The sequence below is a fragment of the Martes martes genome (genome assembly GCF_963455335.1).
Source record: "Martes martes genome assembly, chromosome: 4".
Taxonomy (NCBI): Eukaryota; Metazoa; Chordata; class Mammalia; order Carnivora; family Mustelidae; genus Martes; species Martes martes.
Window position 1 is genome coordinate 77,110,790 of NC_137891.1, and position 16,672 is coordinate 77,127,461.

The 16,672-nt window shown below is 39.0% G+C and overlaps 1 protein-coding gene across 4 annotated transcripts in view; it reads left to right on the forward strand.

The window, feature by feature from the left end:
- Positions 1–16,672, forward strand: part of ATP6V1H (ATPase H+ transporting V1 subunit H) — a 147,085-nt gene that overhangs the window by 6,796 nt on the left and 123,617 nt on the right. For all 4 annotated transcript variants that reach the window (XM_080801765.1, XM_080801766.1, XM_080801767.1 and 1 more), the window contains exons 3-6: positions 3,134–3,236; positions 4,195–4,284; positions 15,091–15,204; positions 16,086–16,190. In XM_080801765.1, the coding sequence (XP_080657891.1) occupies positions 3,134–3,236; positions 4,195–4,284; positions 15,091–15,204; positions 16,086–16,190 (412 nt within the window). The remainder of the gene's footprint in view (positions 1–3,133; positions 3,237–4,194; positions 4,285–15,090; positions 15,205–16,085; positions 16,191–16,672) is intronic.

Sequence of the window (16,672 nt, forward strand, 5' to 3'; positions counted from 1 at the left end):
ACAGTGTTTGGGAAAGGAGTAATGTACTTGGTAAGTCATGGACTGTTGCATCTTGCTTTCATGTCAACAGTAGGATCTGTTTTTCTGGCCTTATTTATTTATTTATTTTTTTAAAATAAATAATTTATTTTTAAAATAAATAAATAAATAAATATTATTAAAACCTGGTACAGGTTTTAATTAATCAGTTGATTCAAAAAATTTTTCCTGAATGCCTTTACCTAGGTGCTAGGTAGAATTGACATTCAAATTCACAGTCTGACTGATATGAAAGGCGAAATACTGTTAGATGTGTGCTTGAGAAAGCTGGCTGGTGGTAGGTAAGAGGGATGTGGAGGAGGGGTGGATCAAAAGCAGGGAAACCCTTTGGTGGATTGTTACCTTAGGCCTGAGCCACTCCAGAGACAGGGAAGTCAGGAGGAGACTGATGCTAGGTGGAAGGATGGCTAGGACTGGTGTCTGAGTGGTCTCAGGTCATTAGAAAAGAGACCAGAGTCCCTAACTTGCTAGGTTATGGGACTGTCAAAGGAAGATTGAGAGACAAAATAATTTAAGCAGGAAAAGAAGAAGGTTACTTGAAACGAATGCAGGAAAGACAGATTTCAGAAGAACTGGCTTACCAAATAAAAACCACAGTTATTTAAATGGAAAAGAAAGCCATAGAATTGATAAGGTTACCAAGTGTAACCTTCATTTTACGCTTTAGTCATGGTAGAAAAACCACAACTTTTTCACATGATTATCCTGTCTGCAAAGGTTATGATATGCTTTTATACATCAGCATAGCAAAATTTGGGGCTGAAATTAGTTTAGCTAGGAAGTTCAGGTTTATGAAAAAGACTGTGTTTATTTTGGGGCCATAGCTGGATGGGATGACCTTGCTGGTCTATCCCAGGGTACAAAGTGCATTTTTTCCTGCCTGGTATGTGAAGTGCTTAGCCATGGAGAAAACAGGGCAAAATGCCTCCCCCCCCTTTTTTTTTGCACTTTCATTATCCCATTAACCAGGCTGTGGTGGAGTTTGTGTAGGGATTTATGTTAGTGATCTCAGTTCTGCCCCGGAAGGTCTGGAGTGCCTATGTGCTTCTTCTGTTGAAGGAGAGGTCCCCATGTATGAGTGGGGACTGCAGGAGGGCAGTCTGGGCCAGAGCTCAGACTGTGAGCTACCTATGCAGAGCTAGTGGGGAGCACTCAGGGAGGTTTCAGGGAGTGCAAATGGAGAGAGCTTTCCATAGAACCTGAGGCACAGGATAGGAGATAAGGAGTCTGTGAAGAACACTAATGAGTCTCTTGAGGAGGACAAGAAGAATCTGGAAGCTCAGGAAGAGAGTGTCAGGAAATGGTCATGTTTTCACCTACCTTAGGAATCTAGAAAGATAAGGACTTGAAATTCCCCTTTGGGTTGGTAAGGAAAGGTTTGTTGAAAAAAATCCAATGCATGAGAATAGTTTACAAAAAAAAGCCATGTTAAAAAAAAAGTAGCATATGTGAAAACAAGGTTACAAGCTTCAAACTGTGGAACTGATACAAGAATGACAGCAGTAGATTACAAAATCCAGAAGCAAGTTAACAGGATATAAAATAGTTTAGTATATAGTAGTAGTATATAGAAAACCCAGAAGGGGTGAAATAAAACACTGACATGTTGAATACCTGAAAGTCAAGATCTTTGGAGGAAGGTGGGGTTGTGGGGAGGAGTATCAGGAAGTTTGAAAGTTTGGTTCCCTTGTATTGGGGGAGGGCATAGGTCTGAGGACCTCACCTTCCCAGACTCTCCTGTGTGGTCAGAGACCTGTTCTTTTCAGGACTTTGCCTGAATCCGGGCTGGGCTCTTTACCTTCCACGTCCGGTGTTCTCCACCCCTTCCCTGGGCTCTCTAGGGAGCACTGCCTACATAGATTGCCCATACACCAATCTCCATGTCAGGGCCTGCCACCAGGAATCCAATCAAAGACCGATCTGAGAAAGGACTACATGTAACTATGCATGTAGGGGAAACCTGCTTCAAATTCATTGTTTCCACTGTTGGGCTTTTGTGGTACATTAGTTTCTCGATATACTTGGGGGCAGGGAGTGGGGAAGGGCAGTTTTTAAAACTACTGAGTTAAAAAAAAATACATCGATGCTATTTGAATGACAGAGCATATTATAAGACATTTTTAATTTAAAGAAAATTTTTTAAAAATGATTTTATTTATTCGACAGACAGAGATCACAAGTAGGCAGAGAGGCAGGCAGAGAGAGGAGGAAGCAGGCTCCCTGCTGAGCAGAGAGCCCGACATGAGGCTTGATCCCAGAACCCTGAGATCATGACCCGAGCCGAAGGCAGAGGCTTTAACTCACAGAGCCACCCATGATGATGGTTTAGTTGTGATGATGCTGAATTTGTGAAAATGGTAAGAGGTGGAAGATAGTTATAGATGGTTTGGCAGAGAGAGAAGACTAGACTCTCTTGGTTTGAATCTCACTGAAGGAAAGAATTTGGGAGAGAAAAATAATATTCCAAGGATTGAGCTTGGAAAGAAGCCTTGGGGAGCAAAGAACCATTGAAGAAGGGACCCCTGAAAGAAGTAAGAGGAAAACAGGATAGTGTGGGATGATTGGTGGGAGGACAAGTGGTCAGGGTGGAAAGGTTATTTTTTCAGAGAGGAGGAAGATCACATTTTTGAGTCTGGAGGGAATATGAGAATATGCTGGAGGTAATGATTGTAGAAGTTCATATAAAGTGGCTTTGGTCTTGATGGAGTAGAAAACCAAGTGAATTGTTTGGCTGGGATAGGGTGAGACTTTGGACAGTCTAAGAGGCATCAGTTATTTAGTGCTTCCTATGGGCTAAGCACTATGCTAACCACCTTAAATGAATCATCTAAATCATCCTCAGATCAGCTTCTAAAGGCAATGTGGATATTATTCCCACCTTGCAGATAAATTAACTCAGGTCCAGAGAGGTTGGATGATCAGTATGTGGTGGAGCCAGGCTTTCACTCAGGTCTGTCTGATGCCAGGACCTGTGTGCCCACCCTAGTGGTTAACTCCCAGGGAGAGAGGAGAAAGATGGGGAATTCCTGTATCCCTTGCTTACAGTGGTGATTCCACTCCTATTGAGAAAACCCAACTTACTCTTACTTTCTAGGGGGCAGATGATTTCTGCTGAAGATTGTGAATTCATTCAAAGGTTTGAAATGAAAAGAAGTCCTGAAGAGAAGCAAGAGATGCTCCAAACTGAAGGCAGTCAGGTGATGGATATAAACATTATGTCATCAACACCTCCTTGTGTCATTAACAATACTAGAAAAGAGTTTTAATGACTTTATGACATTCCATTGTAGGTATGCATCATAATTTAGCTAAAAATCCTTTTTTATTGGAAGACATTTGAATGATTTCCAGTTCTCTTTGTTCATTTTGGAAAAATGTTATATTGGGTATATTTATTCCTCTATCCTTTTCTGCATTTCTGAAAATCTTTCTGGAATAGATTCCTAGAAGGGAAATTAAGTTTCAAAGTATATGTTGCTTTTAAAGTTGCTTAACTTTTTAAGAACATTTTTTAAGAAATTTGAGAAAATTTCTAGAATATGACCATCAGATTTTCTGATGTGGGGTCCTGATGGCCTGAAAGAGCCTGTATGCAACTCAGTCTGATTCTCACAAAAATCCTGGGGAATCTGTGAGGAAATATACTGTTAGCTCCAGTTTTTGTTGAATTCCAGAGATTATCACATAGTTGATATGTTGCAGGGTGGAGACAGTTCATGGCCTTCTGATTCTAATCCTAATCCCTTGTTGCTGTAGTGTTCTGCTTCCCAGCAAATGAAAAAACAAACAAAAAAACCCCACCAAAACCAAAAATATAACCCCAAATCAAAATCACTGATAATTTTTGGTTGTCTGTGTAACTTAATCTTTATGTTATCATGATCAGTCAAGAGTTATAGTTACTAGGTCTGTTTAAAAGTAGTAAACACTTCGAAATTTATCATTAAAAATGGTCAAAAATTGAACGCAAGTCATAGTATGTTTCTCTCATACTTTATCACAGTATTTGTAAAAAGTATCCATTTTTTGTAATTGAGATCTTTTGGTAATAGCATTTGTATTAGAATTTATGCAAGAGAAATAATATTTTACTGAAATTCCATTAAAATGTTTTTTGTAGTTGAAAATAAGTTAACATTACTTTTTCTTTTTCAGTGTGCTAAAACCTTTATAAATTTGATGACCCATATCTCCAAAGAACAGACAGTTCAGTACATATTAACTATGGTGGATGATATGCTGCAGGTAGGTATATTCTTTACTTAATACATTTGCTGACTTCATTGTTTTGTATTCCACACAGTAACAGTATTTTTTATGGTTTCACTTATACCATGGGTTCTCTTTTAGAGTTGTAATTGCTGATAGTGTTAAAGATGGGAATTGCCCCCACACGGGCTATTTTTGTTCTTTAGGATGTCTAGTAATCAATCTGTATTTTTCCCCCATAATACCTTAGGAGTTCTATGTCGAATATCAACAATTTTGGGTGAATCACTTGAGGCTTTCTGGGTGTTCTTTGTACTTACAGGTGATGTGGCTTTTTCCCTTTCAGTCATTCAACAGATTTCAATGCCCCTGCTATGTTTCAAGTCAGTGCCAAGCACTGGGGCTTCAGTGCTGAATGCAGGCAAGGTGCTTGCCCTCAAAAGTCTTGTCTCTTTGGAGAACATTTTGCTTATCATCTGAGACTTTTCCAGTTGCATAAAGTTTCTATTTACTGTTTTACTGTCTCTGAACACAGAGGGGCCTCCCTTATTCATAGTTTTGTATTTTACACCAGAGTATAATCTAGGTTTAAAATGTTGGTGTACAGAGTGGTTCTATTTGAGACAGGGCACCTGGCTGCCAAATCCAGTACCTGACTGCATGTCTCAGGACTTGAAGGACCCTCATGTCACTTATAGTAATGTAGTGATTTTGTAATATGAGTAAGGATCAGTATCCAGCCTGGGATGATACAGGCCTGTCTGAGAATGATCATGGTCTCTCTTAGCATTTTTTCCTTTAGTAAAGTTAAGAAAAATGGGGAATGTTGTGGTCTGCTTTGGTTATCCTGATTACTACATGGGATTGTACCTAGAATGAGCAGGCTTGAATTGGCATGCAGACTTTGGTTTTATTTATATGTGTATACATACACACAACACATACATGCATGCACACACAAATATCTTCATTTTTTAAAAAGATTTTATTTATTTGAGTGACAGAGATAGCAAGAGAGAACAGCGGTGGGGAGTAGGGGGAGAAGTAGACTCCTTCCGCTGAGCAAGGAGCCTGATGAGGGACTTGATCCTAGGACTCTGGGATCATGACCTGAGCCAAAGAGATGCTTAACTGACTGAGCCACCCAGGTGCCCCACAAATACCCTCACTTTTTATACATATATCTGTAAATTAGAAACCATGAGTTCATACTATGTTCAGTTTCATTTCAGCTCAACACCAGTTCATTCTAATCTCCCTTTTCTGTATTTGTAACTCTTCTGTGACAGTGAAATTGTGAGTTCCTCTTATTCTTTGTATATTTACTTGTCTGTTCCACCCAGCACAAGGAAAGGAGTTTCCAAATGGCTGACCCATACAGCTGTGAAGAGTGAACCCTTTACCTAGAGTTCAGTATTTGTTTGCAGTACTTTTCTTTAAGCTCAGAGTATGTAACCAGCGTATTGTGTTCAGGTTTCTTTCAGAGTGGTTATATAATTTTTCTTGAAATACAGTAAGGCTCATTTGTGTTTTTTGGTATTCTACTTATTTTCTTCTCATTCTTACAGATTTTATTTTGTTATTTTTGATTATGTAAAACACTAACATGCTTCCAGAAGTCGAAACTGTACAGAAAAGATAATGCTCAGACAAATGTCACCAAACCCTCACTCCTCCCTATTCCCAGCTAACTCTTGTTAGGTAACTGATATCATTGATTTCTGGTTTATTCTTCCTGTTTTTTCCCCCTGCATAAATGGGCAGATACATACTTCCTTCTCTTTCTTACAAAAAACATGTACCAAAGATTGTCTATTTTGCTCATCTCACCTAACAAAATATGCCAGAAATCATTCCATATCCATTCTGAGATACTCTTTTTTGATAAAAACAAAATACTTTTTTTTTTTTAGACTTTATTTTTAAGTATTCTCTACGCCCAATGTGGGGTTCAAACTTACAACCCTAAGATCAAGAATTGCACACCCCACTGACTGAGCCAGCCAGGCTCCTTACAACAAAGTACAGATGTACTGTAGTTTACTTACTCAGTCTCTCATGTGATGACGTTGAGGTTAGCTCATATACATATTTGTTTGAGTTGAATAAAGGTTTATTTTCTGAAATGTTCATTGGGTTGGGCCTGATCATGCATCTTCACCAGTAGCTGGCACATCTCCACCTTCGGTGCTTTGGGTGTAAATTACTTGAGCTCTGTTTTGAAACCAGTTGGTAAGTCCTTTATGAGGAGCTCCCGAAGGACTTTCCTGGCCAGGGAACCATGAATTTCAGTCTTAGGCAACAACTGGGGTTATAACCTTTATAGTTGGGAACATCTTTACAGAATTCGTCATATGTGGCTTTGTCAAGCAAGACAAGCTTATTGAGCATGTGCTGAACTTTGCCTTTGGACTGCTGCTTCTTTTTGGCTTTGCCTTCAGATTTGCTCACTAGGTCTTTGTCTTTCTTGGCCTACTTTCTGTCATCTCTTCTTATTGTCCTTGGGTGCATCACGAGGTGTGGGGAGCAGCCTCGCTAAGATGTTGGACCAAAATGTGGTTCCGATATTTTGTAATTAGAAATAAAGTCAAGATAACCTTGTGCAAATGTATTTTCATATGGGTTGGGTGTGTACTTCATGGTAAATGCCTTGAAATAGGATTGCTGGGTAAAAGAGTACTACATACATAGTTTTGGTAAGATATTGCCATAAAATTCCATTTTGCAGTCCCACTGACATACGAGAATGCCTGTGTCTCTGCAACCTTGCCAACAGAGGGCATTGTCAGACTTTCACATTTTTGCCAAGCAAGATGGATCTAAAGTTGAACTTGTTCAAATACAGTTTTTTTTCTTTTTCTGTTGACCTATTTTTTATGAGGGATTCAGATTTAGGTAGCTGACATTATCCTTAGCTATTGATTAAATACATTTTAACAGTTGGTTTTATTGGTAACATTTTAGTTACATTGAGAAATTTGCACAAACTTTGTTTGATTTCTTGTGCTTTTTAAAAAATTCCGTAATTTCAAATGGTTTCCTGTTTGTGATTCAGTTATTTCATTCTTCACACTTCTGGATAGAATAGTTTTGGACAGAATTGCTTGTTTTTTTCTTACCTGTTCAGTTTTAGGTACATAATTTTGAAGATTAAGATTTTTTTTTGGTGCTCAGGTATCAACAGCAATTATTAAATGGCTTTGAGAAGAAGGGCTTTATTCTTATTCTCTTAAAGGTTTGTGACTTGAGTACCTGGAACAGTGATTGGTGGAAGATAAGTTTTGTTTATTTGTTTTATTCAAATTCAAGTTTTTTGCCTCATAAAACGAGTTTGGAAGTTTTCCTTCCACTTCTGTTTTTTGGGCTAGCTTCAGAAGAATAGGTATTAATTCTTCTTTAATTGTTTGATAGAATTTCCCTGGGAAGCCGTCTGGTCCTGGACTCTTGTTTTTTTGGGGGGAGTTTTGATTACTGATTCAATTTCTTTGCTGATTAATGGTCTATTCAAATTTTCTGTTTCTTCTAGGAATTTATCCATTTTTTTTCCAGATTGCCTAATTTGTTGGCATATTACTGCTCATAATATACTCTTACAATTGTTTGCATTTCTGTGCTATTGGTTGTGATCTTTCTCCTCTCTCATTTGTTATTTTATTTATTTGCATCCTTTCTTTTCTCTTTTTGATAAGGCTGGCTAGGGGTTTATCAGTTTTGTTAATTCTTTCAAAGAACTAGCTCCTGATTTCATTGATCTGTTCTACTGTTTTTCTGATTCCTATATCAGTGGTTTCTGCTTTCATCTTAATTATTTCCCTTCTTCTGCTGGTTTTAGGCTTTATTTCCTGTTCTTTTTTCCTGCTCTTTTAGTTGTAATGTTAGCTTGTGTATTTGAGACTTTTCTTGCTTCTTGAGGAAGGCCTTTATTGCTATATATACTTTTCTCTTATGACTGCTTTTGCTATGTCCCAAAGCTTTTGGACTGTTGTGTGTTCATTTTCATTTGCTTACATGTGTTTTTTTTTTATTTCTTCTTTAATTTTCTGGTGAACCCATTCATTCCTTAGTAGGTTATTCTTTAACCTCTATGTATTTGTAGTCTTTCCAAATTTTTTCTTGTGGTTGAACTTCAAGTTTCACAGAGTTGTGGTCTGAAAATATGCATGGCGTGATCTCAGTCTTTTTGTACTGGTTGAGACCTCATCTGTGACCCAGATGTGTATGTGATCTGTCCTGGAGAATGTTCCACGTGCACTCAAGGAGAATGTGTATTCTGCTGCTGTAGAATGAAATACCCTGAGTATATCTGTTCAGTCTATCTGGTCCAGTGTGTCATTGAAAGCCATAGATAGATTCCTTGTTGATTTTCTGCTTAGATGATTTGTCCATTCCTGTGAGTGGGGTGTTAAAGTACCCTAGTATTATTATATTGTTATCAGTGAGTTTCTTTATGTTTGTTATTAATTTATTTCTGTATTTAGCTGCTCACAAGTTGGGGGAATAAATATTTACTATTGTTAGATCTTCTTGAAGGATAGAACCTTTTATTATGATACAGTGCTCTTCTTCATCTCTTGGTACAGTTTTTGATTTACAAATCTAGTTTGTCTGCTAAAAGTATGACTAGCCCAGCTTTCTCTTGATATTCATTAGCATGATAGATTGTTGTTCACCCTTTCACTTTCACCTGGAGGTGTCTTTGGGTCTAAAATGAGATCTCTTGTAAGCAGTATTTTGATAGGTCTTGTTTTTTTTTAATCCATTCTGATACCCTGTATCTTTTGATTGGAGCACTGAGTCAGTTTACATTCAGGGTAGTTATTGATAGATATAAAGTTAGTGCCACCTGTAAAGTTGCTGTTCCTGTGGATTTTGTCTGTTCCTTTCTAGTATTTGTTGCTTTTGGTCTCTCTTGTTCACTCAAAGGGCTCCCTTTAATATTTCTTGCAGAGCTGCTTTAGTGTTCATGAACTCCTTCAGTTTTTGCATGTCTTGGAAACTCTGTATTTCTCCTATTGCGAATGACAGCCTTGCTGGATAAAGTATTCTTGGCTGCATACTTTTCCCATTCAGCACATTGAATATATCATGCCATTGCTTTCTGGCCTGCCAGATTTCCATGGATAGGTCTCTGCTAACCTTATGTGTCCAACTTTGTCAGTTATAAGGACCTTCTGTCTCTAACTGATTTCCAGAATTCTCTCTTTATCTTTGTATTTTGCAAGCTTTACTATGATGTATCTTGGTGTTGACCTGTTTTTGTTTGTTTTGAGGGGAGTTCTCTGTGCTTCTTCAACTTGAATGACTATTTCCTTCCCCAGATTAGGGAAGTTCTCAGCCGTGATTTGTTCAAATAAACCTATCCCTTTTTCTTGTTCTTCTGGGACTCCTGTGATACAGATATAGATATTACTGTGCTTTGAGGAATCTCCGAGTTCCCTAAGTCTATATTTTTGATCTAATGGTTTTCTTTCCCTCTTCTTTTCATCTTCATTATTTTCCTTAATTTCATCTTCTGTATTATCTATTTGATCCTCTGCTTCTTCCATCCTCATTGTGATTACATCTAGTTGGTTCTGTATCTCAGTGATAGCATTTATATCTGCCTGACCGGTTTTTAGGTCTTTTATCTCTGAAGCCAGGGTTTTTCTGGTGTCTTCTATGCTTCTTTAAAACCCTGCTAGTATCCTTATGACTGTTGTTCTAAATTCTTGTTCGGATATATTGATTATATCTGTTTTGAGCAATTCCATGGCTGTGATTTCTTCTTGATCTTTCTGTTGGGGAGAATTCTCCATCTTGTCATTATGTCTAGGTTTCTGTCTTTTGCATATTATGAAAGCTTGTTATGTTTCCTGCTCATGAGAGTAATACTGTATTAGAAAGGAGTCATACACCGTTGAGGGCCTGGAGCTTCAGGAGGTGATTCTGGTGTATGCTGTGTGGACTCTGATGTTGTCTTTTGGTAGCTCTATACCACAGGTTGGTACTCAGTAGAGTTCCTCCTGCTTGGACCTTTAACTAGGTGTGCTTTGATTTGTTTGTTAAGTCTGATTTAAAAAAAAGGATTCTGATTCAAGAAGAGAGAAAAGGAAAAGGAACAAAAAAGCAAACAGACAAATAGAAACCATAAGCCTGATTCTAAGGAATAAGAAAGAAGGAAAAAGAAAAGAAAAAGAAAAAGAAAGAAACATGATCCAAAAGATGAGAAAAGGGAAGAAACAAACCAACAAATGAACCAAAAAACCTAAACCCGATATCAAAGAAAAAAGAAGAAAAGAAAATGAAGAAAAAAATAAATAAAAAATAAAAAGTAAAGTAAGTAAAAAAATAAAAAAATAAAAAGAAAGCCTTGTTCTGTTTCCACCAGAACTGAAGCTGATTCTTTGGAGTACTCTGTGACTGGTAGGCTTGTCACACACCAGGGCCCGTGTTAGTCTTCTGAGAGAGAGGCCTGGTGGGCTGGCTCACAGTCAGATTTGCCATTATAAGGATGCCCTTGCTGGGCGCAGGGGTGTGGGGTTTGTTGTAGGGGACTCCGGCCTCCACTGGAGGCAGTGTGTTTCTCTCTGAAGTCCTATGGTGCTGGTGGGCTGGGTGTGTGTAAGTGTATATGTTTGGAAAAATGGTGCTACCCCACCCTCTTGTCCCCCAGAAGGGGAACTCACAGCCACCGTTGTTTACGAAGCCACTGAAGTTTACGAAGTGAACAGCCTCTCCTTGTGTGTCCCTGGCTTTTGTCAGACCCCTGCCCTCAACCTGTCTGTGCTCGGGCATGCCTGGTATCATGGTTCTGTGTTTTAGCTCTGGCCAGGGACTGGGATTCAAAACTCCAAATCTTAAAGGGCCAGGCAAGACTCAGACCCTCTCCCTTACCCCACAGTAGAGAGCTTCCTGGTACGCCTTGTTCCATTCTGTCCCAGAAAAGCAGTCTCAGGGCTTATGCAGGGTGGCTGGAATCTGTTGCGCCCCAGGAAAAGCTGAAGACCAGGTTTTCTGTCCTCTTTGTACACATCTGTCTGCCTGATGAGTGTTGCTTGGTAGGCCTTTCCTCTTTAGAGTCAATACATAGCCTCTTCCAAGTGTACTCAGGATGGGGAGTATTCTCTCTTAGTGCAACCCAGGGGATCCCCACACTGCAGCATCTTTTGCAAACCCTACACACTGCTTGCTCCCCTGCTCTGACTTCCCTATACTAAAAGGGCTGCCTCCCCTTCAGGGGACCATGGCTTTTCTCTCCCCTAATTCATGTCTTTGAACTTTGCATCAGCCATGTTCTGTCTGAAGAGTTCTACAACTGAAGAGGGTGTAGGAGCTACCTCCCACCAAATTATTCGTAACTAATTATAAATTATTCGATACAATTTAAAATGACAGAACCTTAAAACCCCAGTCTCAAGGGTTGGGAGCCTTAAATCTGTCACCAAGGGAATCAGCAAAGAGGGTATTGATCGGGAGGAGAGAAAATTGGTAGGGTTGGTCTTTAAATATCCCAAAATTTAGTGTTTGTGTTTCCTTCAGTTATAGTTTCCATTTCTAAAATACTCTAAATCACAGAGTCCTGGGGGCACCTGGGTGGCTCTGTTGACGAAGCATCTGCCTTGGGCTCAGGTCCTGATCCTAGGGTCCTGGTTTGGAGCCCCACATCAGGTTCCCTGCTCGGCCAAGGAACCTGTTTCTCCCTCTCCCTCCATCCCTGCCTCATGCTCTCTCTTGTACTCTCTCAAATAAATAAATAAAATCTTAAAAAAAAATTTAAGTTGTGCAGATTTTCTTAATCCTCAGATCAAAATGATTTGGTTGATTCAGCTGTGTTTGAGCTGTGAGGCTAGCTCAGAGTGCCCTGCTGCTCTTCCATCTTAACTCCTCCTCTGTAAGATATGTTGTTTTTTTTTAACTCATCCAGTATTTTTGTTTTATTTATTTATTTTTTAAATTTTTTATTTCTTTTCAGCATAACAGTATTCATTGTTTTTGCATCACACCCAGTGCTCCATGCAATCCGTGCCCTCCCTAATACCCACCACCTGGTTCCCCCAACCTCCCACCCCCTGGCCCTTCAAAACCCTCAGGTTGTTTTTCAGAGTCCATAGTCTCTCATGGTTCACCTCCTCTTCCAATTTCCCTCAACTCCCTTCTCCTCTCCATCTCCCCTTGTCCTCCATGTTATTTGTTATGCTCCACAAATAAGTGAAACAATATGATAATCGACTCTCTCTGCTTGACTTATTTCACTCAGCATAATCTCTTCCAGTCCCGTCCATGTTGCTACAAAAGTTGGGTATTCATCCTTTCTGATGGAGGCATAATACTCCATGGTGTATATGGACCACATCTTCCTTATCCATTCGTTCGTTGAAGGGCATCTTGGTTCTTTCCACAGTTTGGCGACCGTGGCCATTGCTGCTGTAAACATTGGGGTGCAGATGGCCCTTCTTTTCAGTACATCTGTATCTTTGGGGTAAATACCCAGTAGTGCAATTGCAGGGTCATAGGGAAGCTCTATTTTTAATTTCTTGAGGAATCTCCACACTGTTCTCCAAAGTGGCTGCACCAACTTGCATTCCCACCAACAGTGGAAGAGGGTTCCCCTTTCTCCACATCCTCTCCAACACACGTTGTTTCCTGTCTTGCTAATTTTGGCCGTTCTAACTGGTGTAAGGTGGTATCTCAATGTGGTTTTAATTTGAATCTCCCTGATGGCTAGTGATGATGAACATTTTTTCATGTGTCTGATAGCCATTTGTATGTCTTCATTGGAGAAGTGTCTGTTCCTGTCTTCTGCCCATTTTTTGATATGATTGTCTTTTTTGTGTGTGTTGTGTTTGAGGAGTTCTTTATAGATCCTGGATATCAACCTTTTGGCTGTAGTGTCATTTGCAAATATCTTCTCCCATTCTGTGGGTTGCCTCTGTTTTGTTGACTGTTTCCTTTGCTGTGCAGAAGCTTTTGATCTTGATGAAGTCCCAAAAGTTCATTTTCGCTTTTGTTTCCTTTGCCTTTGGAGACATATCTTGAAAGAAGTTGCTGTGATACGTTTTAAAGCAGGAATTGAAACCACAAAGGAATTGAAACTACAAAACATCTTTCTTGACCACAAAGTCAAGAAAGAAGAATTTTTTTTAAAGATTTTATTTACTGGGCGTCTGGATGGCTCAGTGGGTTAAGCCTCTGCCTTCAGCTAAGGTCATGATCTCAGGGTCCTGGGATCGAGTCCTGCTCAGCAGGGAGCTTGCTTTCCCCTCCCCACCCTGCCTGCCTCTCTGTCTACTTGTGATCTCTCTGTGTCAAATAAATTAATAAAATCTTTAAAAGAAAGATTTTATTTACTTATTTGAGAGAGCGAGCAAGAGAGAGCAGGGGGAGGGGCGGAGGGGGAAGGAGAGAGAGAATCTCAAGCAGAGTCCCTGCTGAGTGGGGAGCACCGCGTGGGGCTCGATCTCACAACTCTGAAATCATGACCTGAGCTGAAATCAAGAGTCAGAGGCTTTTTTAAAAAAAAGTTTTTATTTATTTATTTGACAGAGACAGAGCGAGAGAGAGAACACAAATAGGGGGAGTGGGAGAAGCAGGCTTCCCGCTAAGTGGGGAGCCCAATGTGGGGCTTGATGCCCGGACCCTGAAATTATGACCTGAGCTGAAGGCAGATGCTTAATGACTGAGCCACTCAGGCGCCCCAAGAGTCAGAGACTTAATTGACTGAACCACCCAGACACCTCAAGGGAGATGAATTTTAAACTTATTTAAAATGCAAAAATATTTTCTGTTCTTTCTGTATGTAGTCTACTTTGTTCATTTAAATGATATTACAGTTTTAGCTTGGGAAATAACCCGCCAATGGAGTAAATGACCTATCCAAATTTTGAGTCCTGGATAAAATCATTGTAACTTGCAATTGTTATTTTGAACTATGAATGATTCATTACTTAGAGATGTTAGTCTCTTCCTCAAATAAGTAACTGTTAGCAGACCAAGATTAAAAACAATGTATTTAAAAAGAATTAAGTGTTGATCTGAAAAATTATTGTTTATGTGGGTTTTTTTTTTGTGCTTTTACCAAATACTGCTACTTAGAACCATATTCATTTAGTGAATCAGAAAGTATATTTGAGCCAGTGAAATGCAGGTAAAATTTAGGTGAGAGGTAGAGTATGCTTGTTTTGAGCTAAGAATTAATTGTTTTTCAAATCCTCTGTCTTTCTGCTTGTGTTATATGCTGTTTTTTTTGATATCTTTATCTGCCCTGATTTTTCTATCATAATATTTAGGAGTAACCTGATTTTATTTGTGTGGAAAAAACATTGGGAAGGGTTAGGTCAGAGGTGCAGGCTCAGATTAAATGTAACTTAGATTGCTACATCCTGCAGGGTTGGGATCTGCTAGCTTGGCTCACTTGACTTAAAGCTAATCACAATAATTAAAGGTGATTTTATTTTATTTTATATTTTTAAAGTTTTATTTGTTTATTAGAGAAGGAGAGATAGCATGCACCTGTACATGTGCTTGTGCTGGTGGGGAGGGCTGTAGGGAGAGAGAGAGAGAGAATCTCAAGCAGACTCCCCACTGAGAGTGGAGCCCAACGTAGGGCTCGATCTCACAACCCTGAGATTATGACCTGAGCCAAAATCAAGAGTCAGGTGCTTAACTGACTGAGCCACCTAGGCCCCTCCCAAAGGTGATTTTATTTTTAAAGTACGTATGCCTGCCCCCCTCATCACCCTGGACCCATAATAACAACTGGAGGAAGAAAATCACACTGACTGATGGGACACAGAATGGAAGGTTGAGAAGCAGTGCACAGTAGTAAAATGCATTCCGATTAATGATACCTCTTTTCTTTTTTAGGAAAATCACCAGCGGGTTAGTATTTTCTTTGACTATGCTAAACGCAACAAGAACACTGCCTGGTCCTACTTTCTGCCAATGTTGAATCGGCAGGATCTCTTTACTGTTCATATGGTAAATTTTGAATTGATCAAATTTCTGATTTGGGAAAGAAACACATTTGGGCTGTTTATGACTTGGTAATGTCCCAGTTCCCAGAGGAGTAAAGGCTGTAATGTTAATTTTTCAAAGCAGTGTTTCCTTATTGATGGTTAGTAATGTGGGGATATTGGGAAGACAAAGGAGATAGAGTTGCTTTGATACAGTTTAAGTTTTGTAGAGTATTTGTAGAGTTCATTAGCATAAAAGTCTTTGCTAGATTGCATGCAAAAAGAGCTTTAGATTGTGATAGGATTAACCCATGTTTTGCTATAGAAATAAAATTTTGTTTAGAAGTAGCCACTGTGCTTAATTTTTTTTCTGTGCTTAATTTTTATTTTAATTTAGTAATTACTTGTTTTTTAATATCTTTTTTTTGTTTTTGTTTTTGTTTTTGTTTTGTTTTTTTAATATCTTAAACACACTCCCGTTTTAAACTTACCCTGAAAGACTGTCTTTGGAAGCCTTAACACTGAACAGTCTTTTATGGAGTATAGAGGAGGTATGAGAGGAGAGTTGAGAGAGTAAATCTTTGTACAAGCCTTTTCTATTCCCAGCATGGAGTGGGCTGTAGTAGTGGAGCTCCTGAGGCTGTTCATTTCAGTAGATGTCTTTAAACTTTTCAAATCAAGAACTGCTGTTAGTAAAACATTTTTGAGCATGCGAAAGGAACTATTTAAAAATACATTTTGACTGTATTGCAAAATATATTTTTAAAAATGAAATACAAACTTATTTGGGAGGAGTTGAGTATTGAAAAAAAAATCACAGCAAAGTGGTTTTGAGTCCTGCTTTTAAAGGTATATGATGTGCTTTTAGAATCAATGTAATATTCAAATACATTTCTTATTTTTCAGGCAGCAAGAATTATTGCAAAGTTAGCAGCTTGGGGGAAAGAACTAATGGAAGGCAGTGACTTAAATTACTATTTCAATTGGATAAAAACTCAGCTGAGTTCACAGGTAAAAGACACTTTTTTTTTTTTAGTATCTTTGAAGGGAATGTGACACCCATATTAAGCTATTAGTGAAATTACAAAAAAGGTTATATTAAAATTATGCCGTTTTGAACTTGATAAGTAAGTCAAACTACTCTCAGGTATGGTAGTATGCTTCACTTTTTCTTTCATTGACTAGCTTCAACTCAAACCTTTCTGTCCTTCTGCCACTTGGGATTTTCCTTTCATGCTTTTCAGTGGGCAAGGAGTCTCTTCCTTCCAGGTGGCTACCAAGCTCACATAGGTGGAAGAACTGAGAGGAGTTGGCACATTCCAGACAGCATACTCATGGAAGGCTTGTAAGAAGAGAAAAGGAAACAGCATAGCAGAATACAGAGTGTAGGCAAACTTCAGACTGAGAGACTTCAGGTGCAGCTCCCATGTCTGCCTTGGAGACTCTGAACTTTCAGGATTTGTGCAGGAAATCTTGGGTTTGGGGAGAGCTCT